This window comes from Scylla paramamosain, unplaced genomic scaffold (assembly GCF_035594125.1).
Source record: "Scylla paramamosain isolate STU-SP2022 unplaced genomic scaffold, ASM3559412v1 Contig57, whole genome shotgun sequence".
In the NCBI taxonomy this organism is placed as follows: Eukaryota; Metazoa; Arthropoda; class Malacostraca; order Decapoda; family Portunidae; genus Scylla; species Scylla paramamosain.
This window is the reverse complement of record NW_026973722.1, coordinates 45001-61125: the sequence shown is the minus strand read 5'-3', so window position 1 is coordinate 61125 and position 16125 is coordinate 45001. Positions and strand designations below refer to the sequence as shown.

Here is a 16125-nt window from a genome sequence, read left to right as displayed (position 1 = left end):
GTGTGTGTAAGGTCTGTTCTTATCTATCGCGTGAATTCCAACTCCTCATCTGCTTGTAATATCTGACTGTCACAACTACAGCAAGTAATTTCACGATCGTGAGTAACATAAACATACACACAAATGCATAAATCAATAAACAAATACATGAATAACAAATACATTCAAACATACACATGCACAAACAGGAAAGCGGCCACAAAACAACAGTCCTCGCGCACACACGCACACCAGCCAGGCCAATGCAGCAACATCCTCGTTCCCCGCCCTCCAACCACACCACAAAACATCTTTTCTTTAGATATATCGGGGCGTAGAGGCGGGCTGGGAGCGTGGTGGGAGGGTCCCTTCGAGGTTGACCTTCTAACTCCTGGTGGCAGGACGAGAAATAGGTCTTGAATTGAGACTTTTACGAGACGTGTTTTGAACGAGTGTGCAGGCCACCCTTGTTTACTACCGCGTCACTGGCCGAGGCTGGAACGGAACGCGACTTTACAGGACACGCCAGTGGGAGAGGGAGAAGGGAGAGGGAGAGGGAAGGGAAAGTAATGAAATGGAGTCGTGAGGAAGAGGTCTTGTGGAAGGAAGGGACGTGCTAGACAGTTCTTTCTTCGCTACTGTTGCCATGACAGTGACAAACCTTCCTTTTTACTACCGATTTGTACCTTTGAAAAAAAAAAAAAAGGAAAGGAAAGAAAGACAAGACATAATTTCCTTTTCTACTGTTCTTCGGAGACTCGAGACTCATTAAAGAAAATATCCAGGGACACAATGAAAATAGATAAATAAAACGGTTTCTCTTCTTTACAACTAGTATTGATTCAGCTCTTTTAGTATTCAGTTACTATAGGCTTCGTTAAGTAGAGCGGCCACCAAAACTAGTCTCTGATAAATACGTAATGTAGTACACTGCGTTGTGGTAAAATTTCACACAGATCGGCTTGGAACAGAGTAAAGATTAACTTCAGGAAACACATTAGAGTGCTGCAAAGACACTGAAAGGCATCTAGTCTCTGTGGCATAAATAGCGGCGCAGTACGACCTCGTTCTTACGGCAACAACAATGTTAGTGTAGCAATTAGAGCAACACTCACCCCAACCATGCTGCTCCTTTGCTCTTAACTCCTCGACGTCGGGTTAACCCAAGAGTACTGCAGTGTGGCTGCGGTTGTTGCATATGTACATTCCTCCACGTTGGCGCCTCCTCCCGGGCACACCACGCTGCATCTGTTTGTCCAATGGGAAGATTCTCTGTTGTCTCTGATTCGTTCGAAGGAAGGGAGTTAAAAGACATCATGAATGGAAGTCGGGAGAAAAATTATAAGTGACGAAATGAAATACGAGTGAGGGAAAGGTTACCAAAACAAAAGGAGAGAGGAGGTAAGTATACAAAGAAAATTAAGAGAAGTGTATGATTAGAAAGGGAACAAACAAAGGACACCGAAAATTTCAAAACAAAGAGTGATAGAAAGAAAAGAAAGAAATAATTAATGAAATATGAAAAAGAAAGAAAGAAAGAAAGAAAGAGTGAAAGAAAGATAAAAACATATACAATTGTTGAAAACGGTGTCCTGCAAAACACACACACACACACACACACTGACACTTATTACGTTAAGCATCATAGGAACATTAACGAAAATCCTCACATAAGAAAAAGAAAAAAAAATCTAAGCAAAGAAAAATAAAAAAAACAACGAAACACGCAACACAAGTAAATAAACACGGACGACAGGATGACAAAGAGAGAAGAAAAGAAGAAGAAAAAAACAAGATAGGCAAGGCAGGCTGTTAAAAATATTCTTGTATTTTTCTCAAGTTACAAAACTCCTTCAGATTTGTGGATTGTAACTCCTTCAGATTTGTGGAGAGTTGCGGGAGGCAGCGAGTGAGCGATGGCATTGTGGCCGCGTGAACACTTTGCATGAGGAAAACGTATGAAAAGCTGCTCGTCAGTATCCGTAATCGAGTCAGAGAGAGAGAGAGAGAGAGAGAGAGAGAGAGAGAGAGAGAGAGAGAGAGAGAGAGAGAGAGAGAGAGAGAGAGAGAGAGAGAGAGAGAGAGAGAGAGAGAGAGAGAGAGACCTTTTACTTTTCATGTTCCTGGATTGTTTTCTTTAATGTTATTTCTCTTTGTCCTGCTCTTCCCTCTCACTCCTCTCTAACTCAAGTCTTCCCTTTAGTATGCTGTTTACCCTCTCTCTCTCTCTCTCTCTCTCTCTCTCTCTCTCTCTCTCTCTCTGTCTGTCTGTCTGTGTGTGTCATCGTACATGATCACACATTTATTCTCTCCTCATTCAAAGTATTTATTCTCTCCTCATTCAAAGTAATCTCGCCTTTAATAAGCCGCGCATTCCTTTCTGGTCTATATTTTCCCTTCTAGTTTTCCTTATGGCTCAATTTGTTTGCTTTTCCTCTAAGCTGTAGTCTTACCCTTCATGAATAGTTGCTGCTAAAATCATGAAGAACAACGACACCCACACACAACCACCCAGAGAGAGAGAGAGAGAAAGAGAGAGAGAGAGAGAGTGGATGTCCTCCTTCGCACCTCGATTATTTCACTCTGACGACCAGCTCTTTCACTCACTCCACTCTTCCCACAAACCCTTTATCCTCACCAACATTACATGCATTCTCCGCCTTCCTCGGACACCTGCTCCTCCTCTCTCACGCCCCCTCACGCCGCGGGGCAGGTGGGGATCCTTTCAGCCCCAGCAGACTTCGGGGCCTGGAGTGGCGCGAGGTGTCGGGTGCAGCGTTGGTCGATGCAACAGCTGCTCTCTCACGCTTCACTCTATTAACACTGAAGCGTTTTAGGGGGAGGGAATGAAAAAAAAAGCGAAGAAGTGGCAAGTGTATGTGCCTGGTGGCTTCTCCTTGCCTTTCTTCTCACCTGGCGCTACGTGGAGAGGGAATGATCAAGACTAAATGATGAGGAAGCTACATTATGATAATTCCACCTTCCTGCTTTGATGTACTAAGTGCATTACGAAACTTATCATTATCAAACGTACACGTGCAGGTATTTACTCAGTTTTCTTAATGACAATAGTAGTGATGGTGGTGGTGATGATAATGAAGAGGACAGTGACTTAAGATCGAAGGTAGCACTATTAAGCGGAAGGGTGATAGAGGGATTGGCGGCATTTGTTTCAATACGAGTCGAAGCAGGAGGTTTACAGCAGGCGATTCACACACTGGCAACGCTGACTAGAGAACGTGGAAGTGGAGGGAGCTGTACATCACATGCAGTCATCAGGAAATAATCTGACAAGAAAAAAAAATGACCAACAACAACAACAAAATGAGAGAGAGAGAGAGAGAGAGAGAGAGAGAGAGAGAGAGAGAGAGAGAGAGAGAGAGAGAGAGAGAGAGAGAGAGAGAGAGAGAGAGAGATAGAGTGTGTGTGTGTGTGTGTGTGTACAGAGACGCAAGATTGTTAATCCCTTCTGTCTCCAGGACGTCGCAGCAATATTAACTGGAAATGATCAACAAGAGAGCTGAGTACTCTAAGTAGCTTTGGAGAAGAATCTTAATAATAATAAAAAAAAAAAACAATGAAAAGATGATAAGAATTAGTCAACGAATTTCCTATACCATGATGAGATCCCCCACAAAGGAACGTGGCGTAAACAAAGCGTCGTGACATCTTTGAACAAGAGGAAACAACAGGAATATGATAAAATACAGGGAAAATTTCTGAACTCCCTCCCGTCACAGCCGCAGAAGTCAGACTTACGCAGCTGCAGGGATAGTTTCTTCTTTTCAGTTTTAATATAGGATACTTTAAAACAGAAATTGAGCGCTGAGAGTGTTATAAATTATTCTTCTTTTATTTCTTAATATACGAATTAGAGTAGATTGAGAAAAAAAACACAAGGCAAATGACGTAGTTGTTGTGAGGTCTGTCAAAGTTATTTTTTTTAGCTCTCCTTCAATACAGAGACAGATGATAGAGAAGATGAAAAGTGTAGGATAACTTAATCATTTTATCTTTAACATAGAAAAAAAAAGGTATCAGAAATTCTGCTGAATGAAAGACAATCCTTTCACTTCATCTTCTTGATACGATACATTTAAAGCAGAAAAGAGTAGGTGATGTAGATGGCTAAAGGTGTTTCATATATTTACTAAATCAACACAGGAGGACCTCGCCAAGGCAACACCATCATCACCACCACCACCACCACCACCACCACCCTGTCACTGCTTCCTCTAACTTGGCATCAATACCACAAAGCCGCCACACACTCGATAATTACGTTCAGTTTCTCGCACAGTAAGATCTCACGGAAATTAGGTCGTCACTCGGATTTGACATTACGTTGTTCCCAATTCAAGGCAGGAACTCACTGTAAATAATTAATGTAAACCAGGATGCATGTAAACCTTACTTTACTTGCACACACACACACACACACACTGCCGGGTACAAAGGCCTGCCAGAATTGGTTGGTGTTTCTTGCATCATCATCTAAACACGAACGAAACAGCACAATCTCGAACTGGTTGCGTGAAATAACTGAAAGTGTATTTGCCCAAACAAACTTCCCGCTCTTCCATTCCAGCAGAAATCCCTTGGAACTTCGCCAAAAAACTCTTTCGGCTGACTTTACCAACTCAAATTGCTTCACAGCTGAAAAGCTGAATTTTTTCACCCCACACTTTGCCACGCTGCGACTCACGACACGCGGGAACATACTCGTACATAAACCAGGTCCTACTTTCCATACCCTTTAATACCTAGGCAGGGAAGATGTGATGTCACTTATATTGAACGCGTAAAGTGAAATGCTCACAGATTTAAAGCGATACTCAAAAAGTGAGTGACGTATGGCGATAGGGGAACATCAGCAATGTGTGTGTGTGTGTGGGGGGGGGTATTTTTTTCTATGGGGTGACTAGGGGAAGGGAAACAAATCCTGACACGACAAGATTAAATAGCAATAAAAGGAAGCGAGAGAGAAACAGAATTTTCCTTGACTTGTGTGTGTGTGTGTGTGTGTGTGTGTGTGTGTGTGTGTGTGTGTGTGTGTGTGTGTGTGTGTGTGTGTGTGTGTGTGTGCGCGCGCGCGCGCGCGTAGTTAATTGAGTTACATTCAATTATGATTTGAATTTGAACTGACGCAAAAAAATGCGCGAATTGGGATTGTATTGGAATTGAAAAATAAAGGATCAGCATGAACAGACGTGGAATTCATGCCAGTGAGATATGAATTTGTGGGAATAAAGGAAATAAAATGTAATTCATATTTGTTGTGGAGCATTTTCGAAGGAACAGAGATGTTGATTATAATGTAATATTGAGTTTGTGTCATGGCGCATAAAAAAAAAAAAAAAATGAAAGTTCAAATAAGCTTTCTATTTGTGTTAAATTTCTGATAGTGTCTGGTGTGCAATCTGCGTTAAAACCAATAAAATGAAACAGAAAACAATTAGCTGAACTGAATCAAAATTGAAAAGCATGTGAATGAAACTGAATCTGAATTGAAGAGTCCAATTCAACCGGAAATGACTGGCGTATTTCGTTCTAAACTGCAGTTGAGCTGTACTGATAAAAATGCATTGATCCCAAGCATGAGAGAGAGAGAGAGAGAGAGAGAGAGAGAGAGAGAGAGAGAGAGAGAGAGAGAGAGAGAGAGAGAGAGAGAGAGAGAGAGAAACAGGACCGAAGTAGAACCAAGGAGAACCATCAAGACTGAGAAAGAATGAGAAATGTAATGCGGAAACAGAAGAGGAGAGGACAGAGTTACAGGAAGCTGGAGACAGAGAGACAGAGAAACAGTGGAAGAGAAAGGAATAGAAGGAGAAAAGTAAAGAGAAAGACGCTTGCAAGAAGAGGGAAAGAAAGAGAGAGAGAAGAGGGCATGAAGTGGCCTCAAACCTAGCTGGAAAAGAGACTCACTGGACAACTTGAGCCGGCAATTGGACTGGACGGCGCTTGAGGGAGGGAAAAGTTGAGTCCGCAGCCTTCTTGAGAGTCCTTTAGCCTCCGCATTCGGCTCCTATCGGGGTAAACTTTTCGGTGTTCCTTATCACCTTCCAGCACACACACACGCGCCATCTCTCTCTCTCTCTCTGTCTACTGTCTGGCCTTTCTTTCTTTGCCTTTGTTTTTTTTCTTTTTAGTTTGTTTGTTTTTTTCTGTGTGCCTGCCTCTATTTCTCCGCCTCAAACAAACCTAACCTAACCCCCTCACGTGTTGAACAATGCGTGTTCATCATCATATGTGCATGATTAAGCTGCTCCATAAGGAGCCACTATTGCTAACATTGATCAAAAAATGCAAATGTTACGTATCTCAACATAATCCACCTAACCTAACCAAAACTGTTATCCTGCCAGGAGCTACTATTCAGTAATTATACTGTAGCAGGGAGTGAAACTTTTACAAAAGGAAACTAGAATATCAGTACACTATCGCATGTCCACCCCCAAACAGCTACTGTTTGTGGAGGAAGTATTGTCAAGATTTCTTGCACACACACACACACACACACACACACACACACACACACACACACATTCATGCATACAGTAAACCCTTTACAAATTAGGATTGCCATCACATCCATGGTTGCATGCAAGTGCAAGCTGATCTACAGTGTTCAACTTATAAGAGTTGCCATGGTGTAAATTTTGTGCTGTGATTGCTACTAAATACTTTACTGACCATTGTTAGGAAATTTATTTTTCAGATTGTATGCAATTCACTTGTTTATTTAATTACTATTTATCTTATTTCTCAGCAAGGTGAGTGATAAGGATTCAGGTGTCCAATCTGAAAATTTTGTGTAGACAATCGTATACATGATCCACACCAGCAGTCTGAGAGTTGTTCAAGTATTAGTTCTGGTATTTATACTGTAGAGTTTTTAATAAAAACCTGGAAAGCAAAAAAATCAAGTAAATTTCTAAGTGACAAAGGATAGCAAGAGGAAAGAAAGTGTATGCAGTTAGTAAGCTGGAATAAATCAGTGAGTGATGAAAATGGTAAAGTGGCAGCACCTTAACATAACATGACAAAATAAGGGAAGCTGCAAGAAGCTGTAAGGCCTAAACATAGCAGTCCTTGCAAGAAACATTCCTACCCATTTCCACCTATCATCTTTGTCCTTAAATTTGTCTTCTAATCTTTTATAGTTTCCTAATGACCTGCTACTAACATTCTAATTACCGAGTCTGTTCCATTCATCTACCACCTTTATTGAGAACCAGTTCCTTCCTGCTTCTTTTCTAGATCAAACTTTATGAAGCTTGATCCCATTATTTCTTGATCTATTCTGATTACTAACACTTCGCTTACTCGCAGAGAATGGTGACGATGAATGAAATGACCAGAAGGACATACAGGAATAAAACCAATGGTACAAGATAATGATCTGCTGTGGTGCAAGTGGATGATCAATCAGGTGTGCTGAAAACTAGACGGGTTTATATTTTGTTTTCTGTCTTAAGTATTTAGTAATTTGATGTTTTACTTTTCTGAACCTTATTCTGTAGACCTTTGTTGTGGTAAACGATCTATTATTAATGTCCATATATTGAAGAACACTTCTTTTCTTGATAATCACTTATGACGTTGCCACAAACAAAATTCCTTCTTTCCACTCTGTCAACTGTAAGTCCCTTGACATTGACACTCAACATTTACACTAGACATTCACACACTCAGTCTCTCATCATCCATTTTCTACATATGATAAAAATATCTCAAGATATTCCCCTTTTATACATGAAGCATATACACTTTTGCTGTGTTGGTAGCAGTTTTGTCATAAATTTTGTGGTCACTGCAAGTCCACATCCTTGTTCAAGATAGAGCATACTAAACCAGTGCTTATCTTCATCTTGTTTACTAGTTTCCAGATGGAAATTTGATGGTTCTGCATAACTGAAGTCAACACTTGGTTAATGGTCTTGTCATTTTGGCTTGTTGAGGGCCTGTAGGAGTGTGAATTATTCTTATGCAACATGATATTATCTTTGAACTGGTTGTACCACTCCTTTACTTGTGTGATCATGTGATGACCATGGTATTATTGCTGAATCTCTGCTGAGTCTTATGAATGTAGTTGACATTTGGGTATTGTCAAGCTTGTGACAAAACTTCATGTAATACTTCTGTTAAAGCCTTTGTTATTTTAAAATCCAAAGAGCACTAAATACACTCTCTCTTATAAGTGAGCTGCCAGTGACTGATACCCTTGAATGGAAAAAAATCACATGTGTACATGCATAAAGATATTCTATGCCTTATCACCAGGAAAATTTCAATATAAAACTTTTTTATTTGATTACATAATGGAATGATTACCAGATGAACAATTTTAAGTTGGACTTTGATTGAGTTGATAGATGCAATTGTACATCTGTATCATATTGGACAAAATTTGGATGTCTTGATTTTTATGATCATAGATTTAGTGCTCAATGAATTTATGTTCAACAAGTGCCACTTCTTAAAAATGTTCCCATATTCTTCATTCCCTGGCCATGTCTTGATTTTATATATTGTTTGAGTTTTACTCAAACAGCAACACCTTCACTGCATCTGTCTTCAAGTTAGGTTTTGTATATGAATTTGCAAACTAATCAATCCTGCAGCACTCAATCATTCTCACTCAGTAAGAGTCCATCATCAACACAGGCATAGGTACTCTCCACATTTTCCTCTTTCTCATCAATAATATTCCTGCATCTACTACTTCACTATTTCCTTCTTGACTCCAGTCATATACAGAATTACATTTTCTAGCTCAGGTCTAACTTTGAATATTTTTTTTTATGTAATCTTCTACAACTTCCATGACTATATTTGTATCAGCATAGAAATTCTAGATTGCTTTCAGAAATGTTCTATCCACTGCATATGCTTGAAATACTTTATGTAAACCCTTCCTCTTAATTCTTCCACATACTATTCCTACACTCATGAATATAGCAGTGCAATGACCAGAAAAGATCCATGAATATAACATGCTAATCCTCAGTATACAGTTTGAAGTGACAAAGAAATAAACATATATAGTAATGAATTGTGACTTTAGTATTATGTTCATTTGCAGGTAGTAACCACATGAAAGATGGAGGAGTACAAGGTGCTGGAGGCAATAGGACAAGGTTCATTTGGAAGAGTGTTCAGAGGAAAATGCCTCCTTAGGGGGCAAATTGTAGCTCTCAAGTTTATTCCAAAAAGAAATAAAGTAGAAAGATAATTAAAAAGTCTCCGGCAAGAGTGTGAAATTCAAAGAGGTCTGGCACATCCAAATATTGTTCGTACAATTGACTCGTTTGAGACAGAAAATGAAGTTGTGGTTGTTAGTGAGTATGTGCCTGGCCAACTTTTTCAACTTTTAGAGTCTAATGGTCCATTAAGAGAGGAAAGAGTTCAACAGATTGCTTGCAACTTAGTTTCAGCAATTTATTATTTGCATTCTCATAGAATTCTCCATAGAGACATAAGCCCCAAAACATTTTGCTCTCATCAACTAGTGAAGCAAAACTGTGACTTTGGATCCTCCAGAAAAATGTGCATCAATACCTATGTATTGACATCTGTTAAAGGCACTCCATTGTATATGGCACCTGAATTAACCTTATGATCACAATGCAGATTTGTGGTCCCTTGGGTGCATCCTTTATGAACCACTTCTTGGAAAGCCACCCTTTTGTACCACTTGTATAGTTCACTTAATCAAAATGGTGAGAAGTGAACCAGTCATATGGCCGGGAGGATGGAGCAAGGATTGTTCCACTTTTTTACATGGACTCCTTGAGAAAGATCCAAGCAAAAGGCTCACATGGCCAGCTTTACTTGAGCATCCTTGGGTTCAGGAGGGAGTAGTGTTTGTTGAACATTCTCTGAATATAATGCCTCTCACTGATCCTTTGACAGTGTCTCAACACCAGCTAAAACAACAACAATGTAAAGAATTAGTGGAAAGAGCTGCTGGACAGTCAAGAGTGGCTGGCCAGTCTAACATTAGAAAGTTGTTTCTATATCAAAAGAAGTTTCACCACAAAGACTTGAATTGTCAACTTTGCAGGCTGATAGAGCAGTGGATGATGTATCTTTACCTCCTGCACCTGTAAGCTTTCCTCACCAGAATGAGAGAAAGAAAAGCATAGGAATTCCTCAAATAGATGGTGAAACCTTAAAACCTATGAGTGTTCATGGATTCAACACGTGCACCGAACGTTAGCAAAATGTCTCATAAGACCGTAGATTTTATTATGGTCGGGATCAATAACGCCTTACTTCACGAAGCGGAAGCCTCATAACTCACAATCCCTAGATAGTATAAAGAAAGTTCTGCTTACGCCCTCTGTTCAGTGCCTCACGGGCGGGATGTCACGAGAAAGACATCAATACTGACGACACATCTGGCAGTGAGTGACAGCCCTCCATCGCGCATGGAGGAGGCCGCCTGCTCCACCTCACCTGTCGTTAGGAACCCAGCGTGGCCTGAAGGATGAGTTCTCTTGCTTACCTGGAAGGACAAAATAACACTTAGCACTGGAACCCACATAAAGACAAATAATAATGCGACTAAACTAATGATAAAAACAAACACTGGGGCCCATGCATGATAGATCGTGATTTGTATTACCAAATTTCAAACGTATTATAAAATCAAATATAAATAATCAAATTATCATAAAATATCACCCATCATTAACCTCCTTCCTATTTTTGTCTCTCGCAGGCAGTGTCATATTACGACAAATTAATTTCATAAACTTTGTTGTGGTTACGAAGAGTGGACACAGCCACGCTAAATGAAGGCCCAGCACCAGCCTTCGTCATCCTGGCCTCGCCCCTCACAGCGGTGCTTGTACAATTTCCAACCAGCCTTCGCCATCCTGGCCTCGCCCCTCACAGCGGTGCTTGTACAATTTCCAACCAGCCTTCGCCATCCTGGCCTCGCCCCTCACAGCGGTGCTTATACAATTTCCAGTCTTAATGTTTTTTTTTACTACCGTCAGGGTGACGTTCACAATGAGAGAGAGAGAGACTTGCCTTGCGTTGCGTTGCGTTGCGATAGAAAAGAACAGCTGAACAAATGCGTAATGGTGGCAAGTGATGAGAGCTGTGTGCCTCCTTGTGTCTGCTGGCCTCACTATCTCAGCTCCTGCAGAGTATCCCTACCAAGGAGGGAGGGGAATGGTGATGAGGGCACTCGAGGCTTTGCTCCGAAGCGGTGACGCTGTCTCACGAGGAGTCAGCTGCTCGAGGATTCAGGAGAAGGAAGAGAAACCGTGACCGAGACACACCGCCCTTAAGGTGGAGGAAGGACAATCATTCCTCTCCCTTTACCACAGTAGTTAGAGGGGTGCTTACATGGTTGGCGATTCCCTCACACCCACTAATCAAGTTGTTAGTGTAGTCATTAACAAGCTTTAAAAGAAAATATTTCTAGATAAGAATGGCATTTGGAAACTGACCCACGTAGGCGTGATAGCTTCATACAGTTTATCTTATTTAGTTTATATATATTTAATTTTAGTTAATTTGTTGTTTTCTTGCATTTTATCAGCGTTGTGAAGATACGACAGTTGCCTATCAGCGGAGGAATTGGATGACTCCTGCGTCACACACCCTGGCACTTTCCCCCCCTAAATTTCGAGATCCACTTCTCCCGTGCACCATGCACCGTTCTTCCCGGCACCACCCGCGGGGCCTCTTCTCACCCCTCGGCAGTAAGGGCTGTAGTGTTAGCCTAACATATCCCCTCGAAAAAGATATTTCATTCATATCAACACCCTGGGGAGCACGAGCTGGAGATCCCGTCCGTACGTACAGGCCAAAGAGGCGTCTCGCTTAGTAAACATCAATGCTCTTATTCAAATAGGACTTTTATTCTTTAGCTCCCCAAGAGAGTCACAGCCTTTTAAATACGTTATCTCGTTACGTTACTTTGTCCACAGCTTAGGTGGAGATTATTTGTATTTTTAATCTCTACGCACTTGTATTCCCATAACCTACACAAGTTAGTAGAATGTTAGTGATTTATTACCGGTGTAGGGAGTGTTTGTGTGTGTGTGTGTGTGTTTTTTTTTTCTTTCTCTCTCTTTCGTCGTCTCTTAGTAACTATCTCATAAAGGTGGTAGTGGCGACCCATGTAGGAGGAGGAGGAGGAAAAGTGGTAGAAAACGTAGTGAGGCAAGGATGTCGAGACGAGAAAACATCAGCTGTAAGGAGGACGTTTACTAACCGTTTAAATCAAGAGGGGTCTGGAAGGGTGGGCGATGTTAGGGAGGGGAGGAGGAGGAGGAGGGCACAGACAGACAGATATATATATATATATATATATATATATATATATATATATATATATATATATATATATATATATATATATATATATATATATATATATATATATATATATATATATATATATATATATATATATATATATATATGAGTGCGCAACACATGCCGCGAACAAGCCAGAGGATTGCCGTCCCAGTGAACCATTATATATATATCCAGAATCAAGGTGATGATCATGATGAGCTTACAGCCACACACCATGGCGAGAGTCACACTGGCGCACATCAAAATGATGTTTGCCTGGATATTACTAAAGTTTCATCTCTAACGAATAAAAAAAAATAAATAAATAAATAAATAAAATATTTGCTTAAGCCTATTAGAGAGAAAATTTTGTGTATTTAAGAAAAATCAAAATTAATATCTATTAATATAAATTACAACAGAAAAGACTATAAAGTGAAGCTCCAAATATCTTGGTGTTTTATTGCATCGCATACCACACACACACACACACACACACACACACACACACACACACACACACACACACACACACACACTGATAAAAATCTTGTAAATAAGACAAACTCAATGAAAAACTGATGATAATTTTGTCGGGCAGTCGTCAGTGGACCTCCATTTGTCAGTATTTGACATGTGAGTGCGAGGGATGAACGGCGGCCGCTGGAGGGGCGCTGCCACGGGTAAACACCGGCCAAAGGGGAGAGGGGGGGGAACAGGAATGGGAGATGAAAGTGAAATTACTAAGTGTAGACTGGAGTCACCGGGTTCATGAGCGGGGGACTGAGGCAAGGACTGGGGTTCCTCTTTGATGATTGAAACAGACGTTCACTCAAATAATCCTGCAAAGTTAACATACGTAGACTAACTCCAATAACGTCAAATTAATATCATTGCCAAAACTGAAAGGAAAATCAATGTGTGATGGTACTCTAAACACGAGAAGAGCTGACAGAAGCTGCACTCCGTGGTGGCCTTGGTGCAGGAATTCCTCGCGTGACGTAACTCGTAGTCGACACAACATTTGTTTACAAGAAGCCCTTTGGCAGGTCATTCACACACCCGCCACTCGTGTTTTCCTCAGTGTCCACCCCACGCACCACCTTACCCGCCCCCAAACTCACGCCAGACTTGCCCCAAACCAGTTAATCTTGTATGCTCCCCTTCTGCCGCCGCCAACCACGACCACGGCCACTGTACGCATGCATTTTGCAGATGAACTATTAAGAATTAATAATGAAAAAAAAATAACTCAAATTGTTATGAGAGAGGAGGAAATATACTGATAAAGTTACGCAAACGACAAATACACAGAAAAAATTACAATAAGCATTTCTTTTCTGCGACTACGTAGTCTGTGTGTGATAAGCGCGTCTTTCAGTGATTATGCGCTTTTTTTTTTCAAATATTTTGTAGTGACGTTAGGTACGGATGAATAATGACAAAGTAATTGGTTTTTGATGTTGCTTAACATCAATTTTCCAGTATACAAATTCCAAATACCCGCGAAATAACGCATTCCTGTGAAAGCTATGTATGTTGGAAATACACGAATTCTAGTAAAACGTTTGTGCTTTTATGGAAAATGTACCTCCCTGTCGTGAAACCTGGAAAATAAAGCTATAACACTGCAAGACTCAGTAACGCTTCCACGTGAGTGACTGGCGGCCAGTCTCTGAATACCAGCAAGACATTGCCATGACAAACGGCCCACGTCGGCCATCATCACTTCCTGAAGACGAAACAACAACATGTTTATGTCTTCCAGAAAGCAAGTAATTAATCATGAGTCAAGGCAGGGTTGCTGGTGCTCTTCACGCGGCTGACAAGAGACAACGCTGTGCTGGCGCGGCGCTCAAGTGGATATTACAGGACTAACTTATCCCACTTTAAAAAATACGCTTGTACCTAGATATTAATGCACGCAAGTTATTATATAATAGGTATTTTTCATAATAACTAATAAATGTTGCTTGCTAGCAATTTTGGGGAAATTATGAATAATTAATCATTCAGTTAATTTGCAATATTGCTAGGCATTGTTCAGGACATGCAATGACTTGCCCTTCACACATACACAAGGTCACTATACCGCCTTCATCTGCAGTCCCTAGCTACAATTCTCACATCTCTCTTCATTTACCTATTTATTAATTTTCCTTTATATATACTTATTTTTCTATATGCCTTCTTTTCTATAAACCTATTTACTTTGCCCCTGGCATCTGTCACTCAGCTGCTACACTTGAGGCAACACGCACGCTGTACTAGCCAGTCACGAGCACTCCTTACTTCCTGGGTGAAAAGAAAGGAAAACATTTACAGAGGCTCACTGGTGACGGGAAAGTGCTGCTAATGAAACGTGTCATACATCATGAGAGAGAGAGAGAGAGAGAGAGAGAGAGAGAGAGAGAGAGAGAGAGAGAGACGAGAGAGAGAGAGAGAGAGAGAGAGAGACGAGGAGAGAGAGAGAGAGAGAGAGAGAGAGAGAGAGAGATGAGAGAGAGAGAGAGAGAGAGAGAGAGAGAGAGAGACGAGAGAGAGAGAGAGAGAGAGAGAGAGAGAGAGAGACGAGAGAGAGAGAGAGAGAGAGACTGTATCCTCACCGAAAATTAAAAGTAAAAAAGAAACACGAAAAAAATACTTAAAGAAAAAAAAATAAATAAAAAAAACATGAAAAATAATAAAATAAGTGAAACCAGAGAGAGAGAGAGAGAGAAGGGGGGGGATGATGTTTAAGCATTTAGTACTCTAATATTTGCTTTAATGTTGATTCTCTTAGCACAACTCTCTCTCTCTCTCTCTCTCTCTCTCTCTCTCTCTCTCTCTCTCTCTCTCTCTCTCTCTCTCTCTCTCTTTCTGTATATTTGCAAGTTATATTAATACTTTGCTATAATAATGATCATAAGCACATGGCTGGTAGTGGCTGTGGGAAGGGTTGTGGTGGGGTTGTTGTTGTTGTTGTTGTTGTTGTAAGCAAGGTCACTGTGTCTGGCCTAATTTTTGTTGTTGTTGTTGTTGCTGTTTTGGCTGTGGTTGTTGCTGCTGTTGGTGGTGGTGGTGGTGGTGGCAGTTGTGGTGGCTGTGACTGGTTGTTGCTGTGATGCTTGTTGTTGTTGTGGTTGTTGTTGATGTTGTTGTGTGTTGTTCATTTGGAAGGTTGCATACGGGTAGATGTCTACATACTCTGCAACGAGGATAATAAAATGATGATGATAATAAAAATATGATAATAATAATAATAATAATAATAATAATAATAATAATAATAATAATAATAATAATAATAATAATAATAACAGTCTTTGCATGTATTTAGATACCAGAGTGGCAATCCCACACACACAGTAAGGTACACAGCAACATATACAACTGCCATAACAAACTGAAATTTTAATAAAGACTGAATTGGAATAACAAACTCAAACTCACAAGTCCAACTGGCCGGCCGCTGCTCACCCATCCACCGCCAGCTGACGACATAAACACTGTCTGCCACACCACTTGTAATATCTAATGTCTCTGCCTGCTCCCTGATACGCTGCAGTGATTTTCTCGTGTGTGTGTGCCCCTCACCAACCCTCCACCAGTCATGGGTCATCAGAAGGCTGAGAAGACTGAAAGTTTCTCTCGCATCTTATTTCTCACCATTGGAAACAAGTCAAATGGTTGTTTATGCTAAGGCAGTTCAATGGGGTCACATGTAACATAATATTTCAAGGAGTGAATTGCCATTTTATCCAGTGTACCTCTTTCCCAAACACACACACACACACACACACACACAGGAAATATTTATAAAACACATAAAATCTTATAAAC

The 16125-nt window shown here is 40.6% G+C and overlaps 1 protein-coding gene across 7 annotated transcripts in view; it reads right to left on the bottom strand.

Moving 5' to 3' along the window:
* Positions 1-1094: 1094 nt before the first annotated feature.
* Positions 1095-16125, bottom strand: part of LOC135098351 (myb-like protein AA) — a 27204-nt gene continuing 12173 nt past the window's right edge. For 4 of the 7 annotated variants that reach the window (XM_064000662.1, XM_064000663.1, XM_064000664.1 and 1 more), the window contains 3 exons: positions 15216-15490; positions 10323-10492; positions 1095-1227 (listed from right to left, as the gene is read on the bottom strand). In XM_064000662.1, coding sequence (XP_063856732.1) covers positions 15300-15490 — 191 coding nt within the window. In that variant the 3' untranslated portion in view covers positions 1095-1227; positions 10323-10492; positions 15216-15299. Of the gene's footprint in view, positions 1228-2617; positions 2794-10322; positions 10493-15215; positions 15491-15735 lie in introns of all 7 variants that reach the window. The other 3 variants (XM_064000670.1, XM_064000669.1, XM_064000668.1) reach the window with 3 other exon arrangements.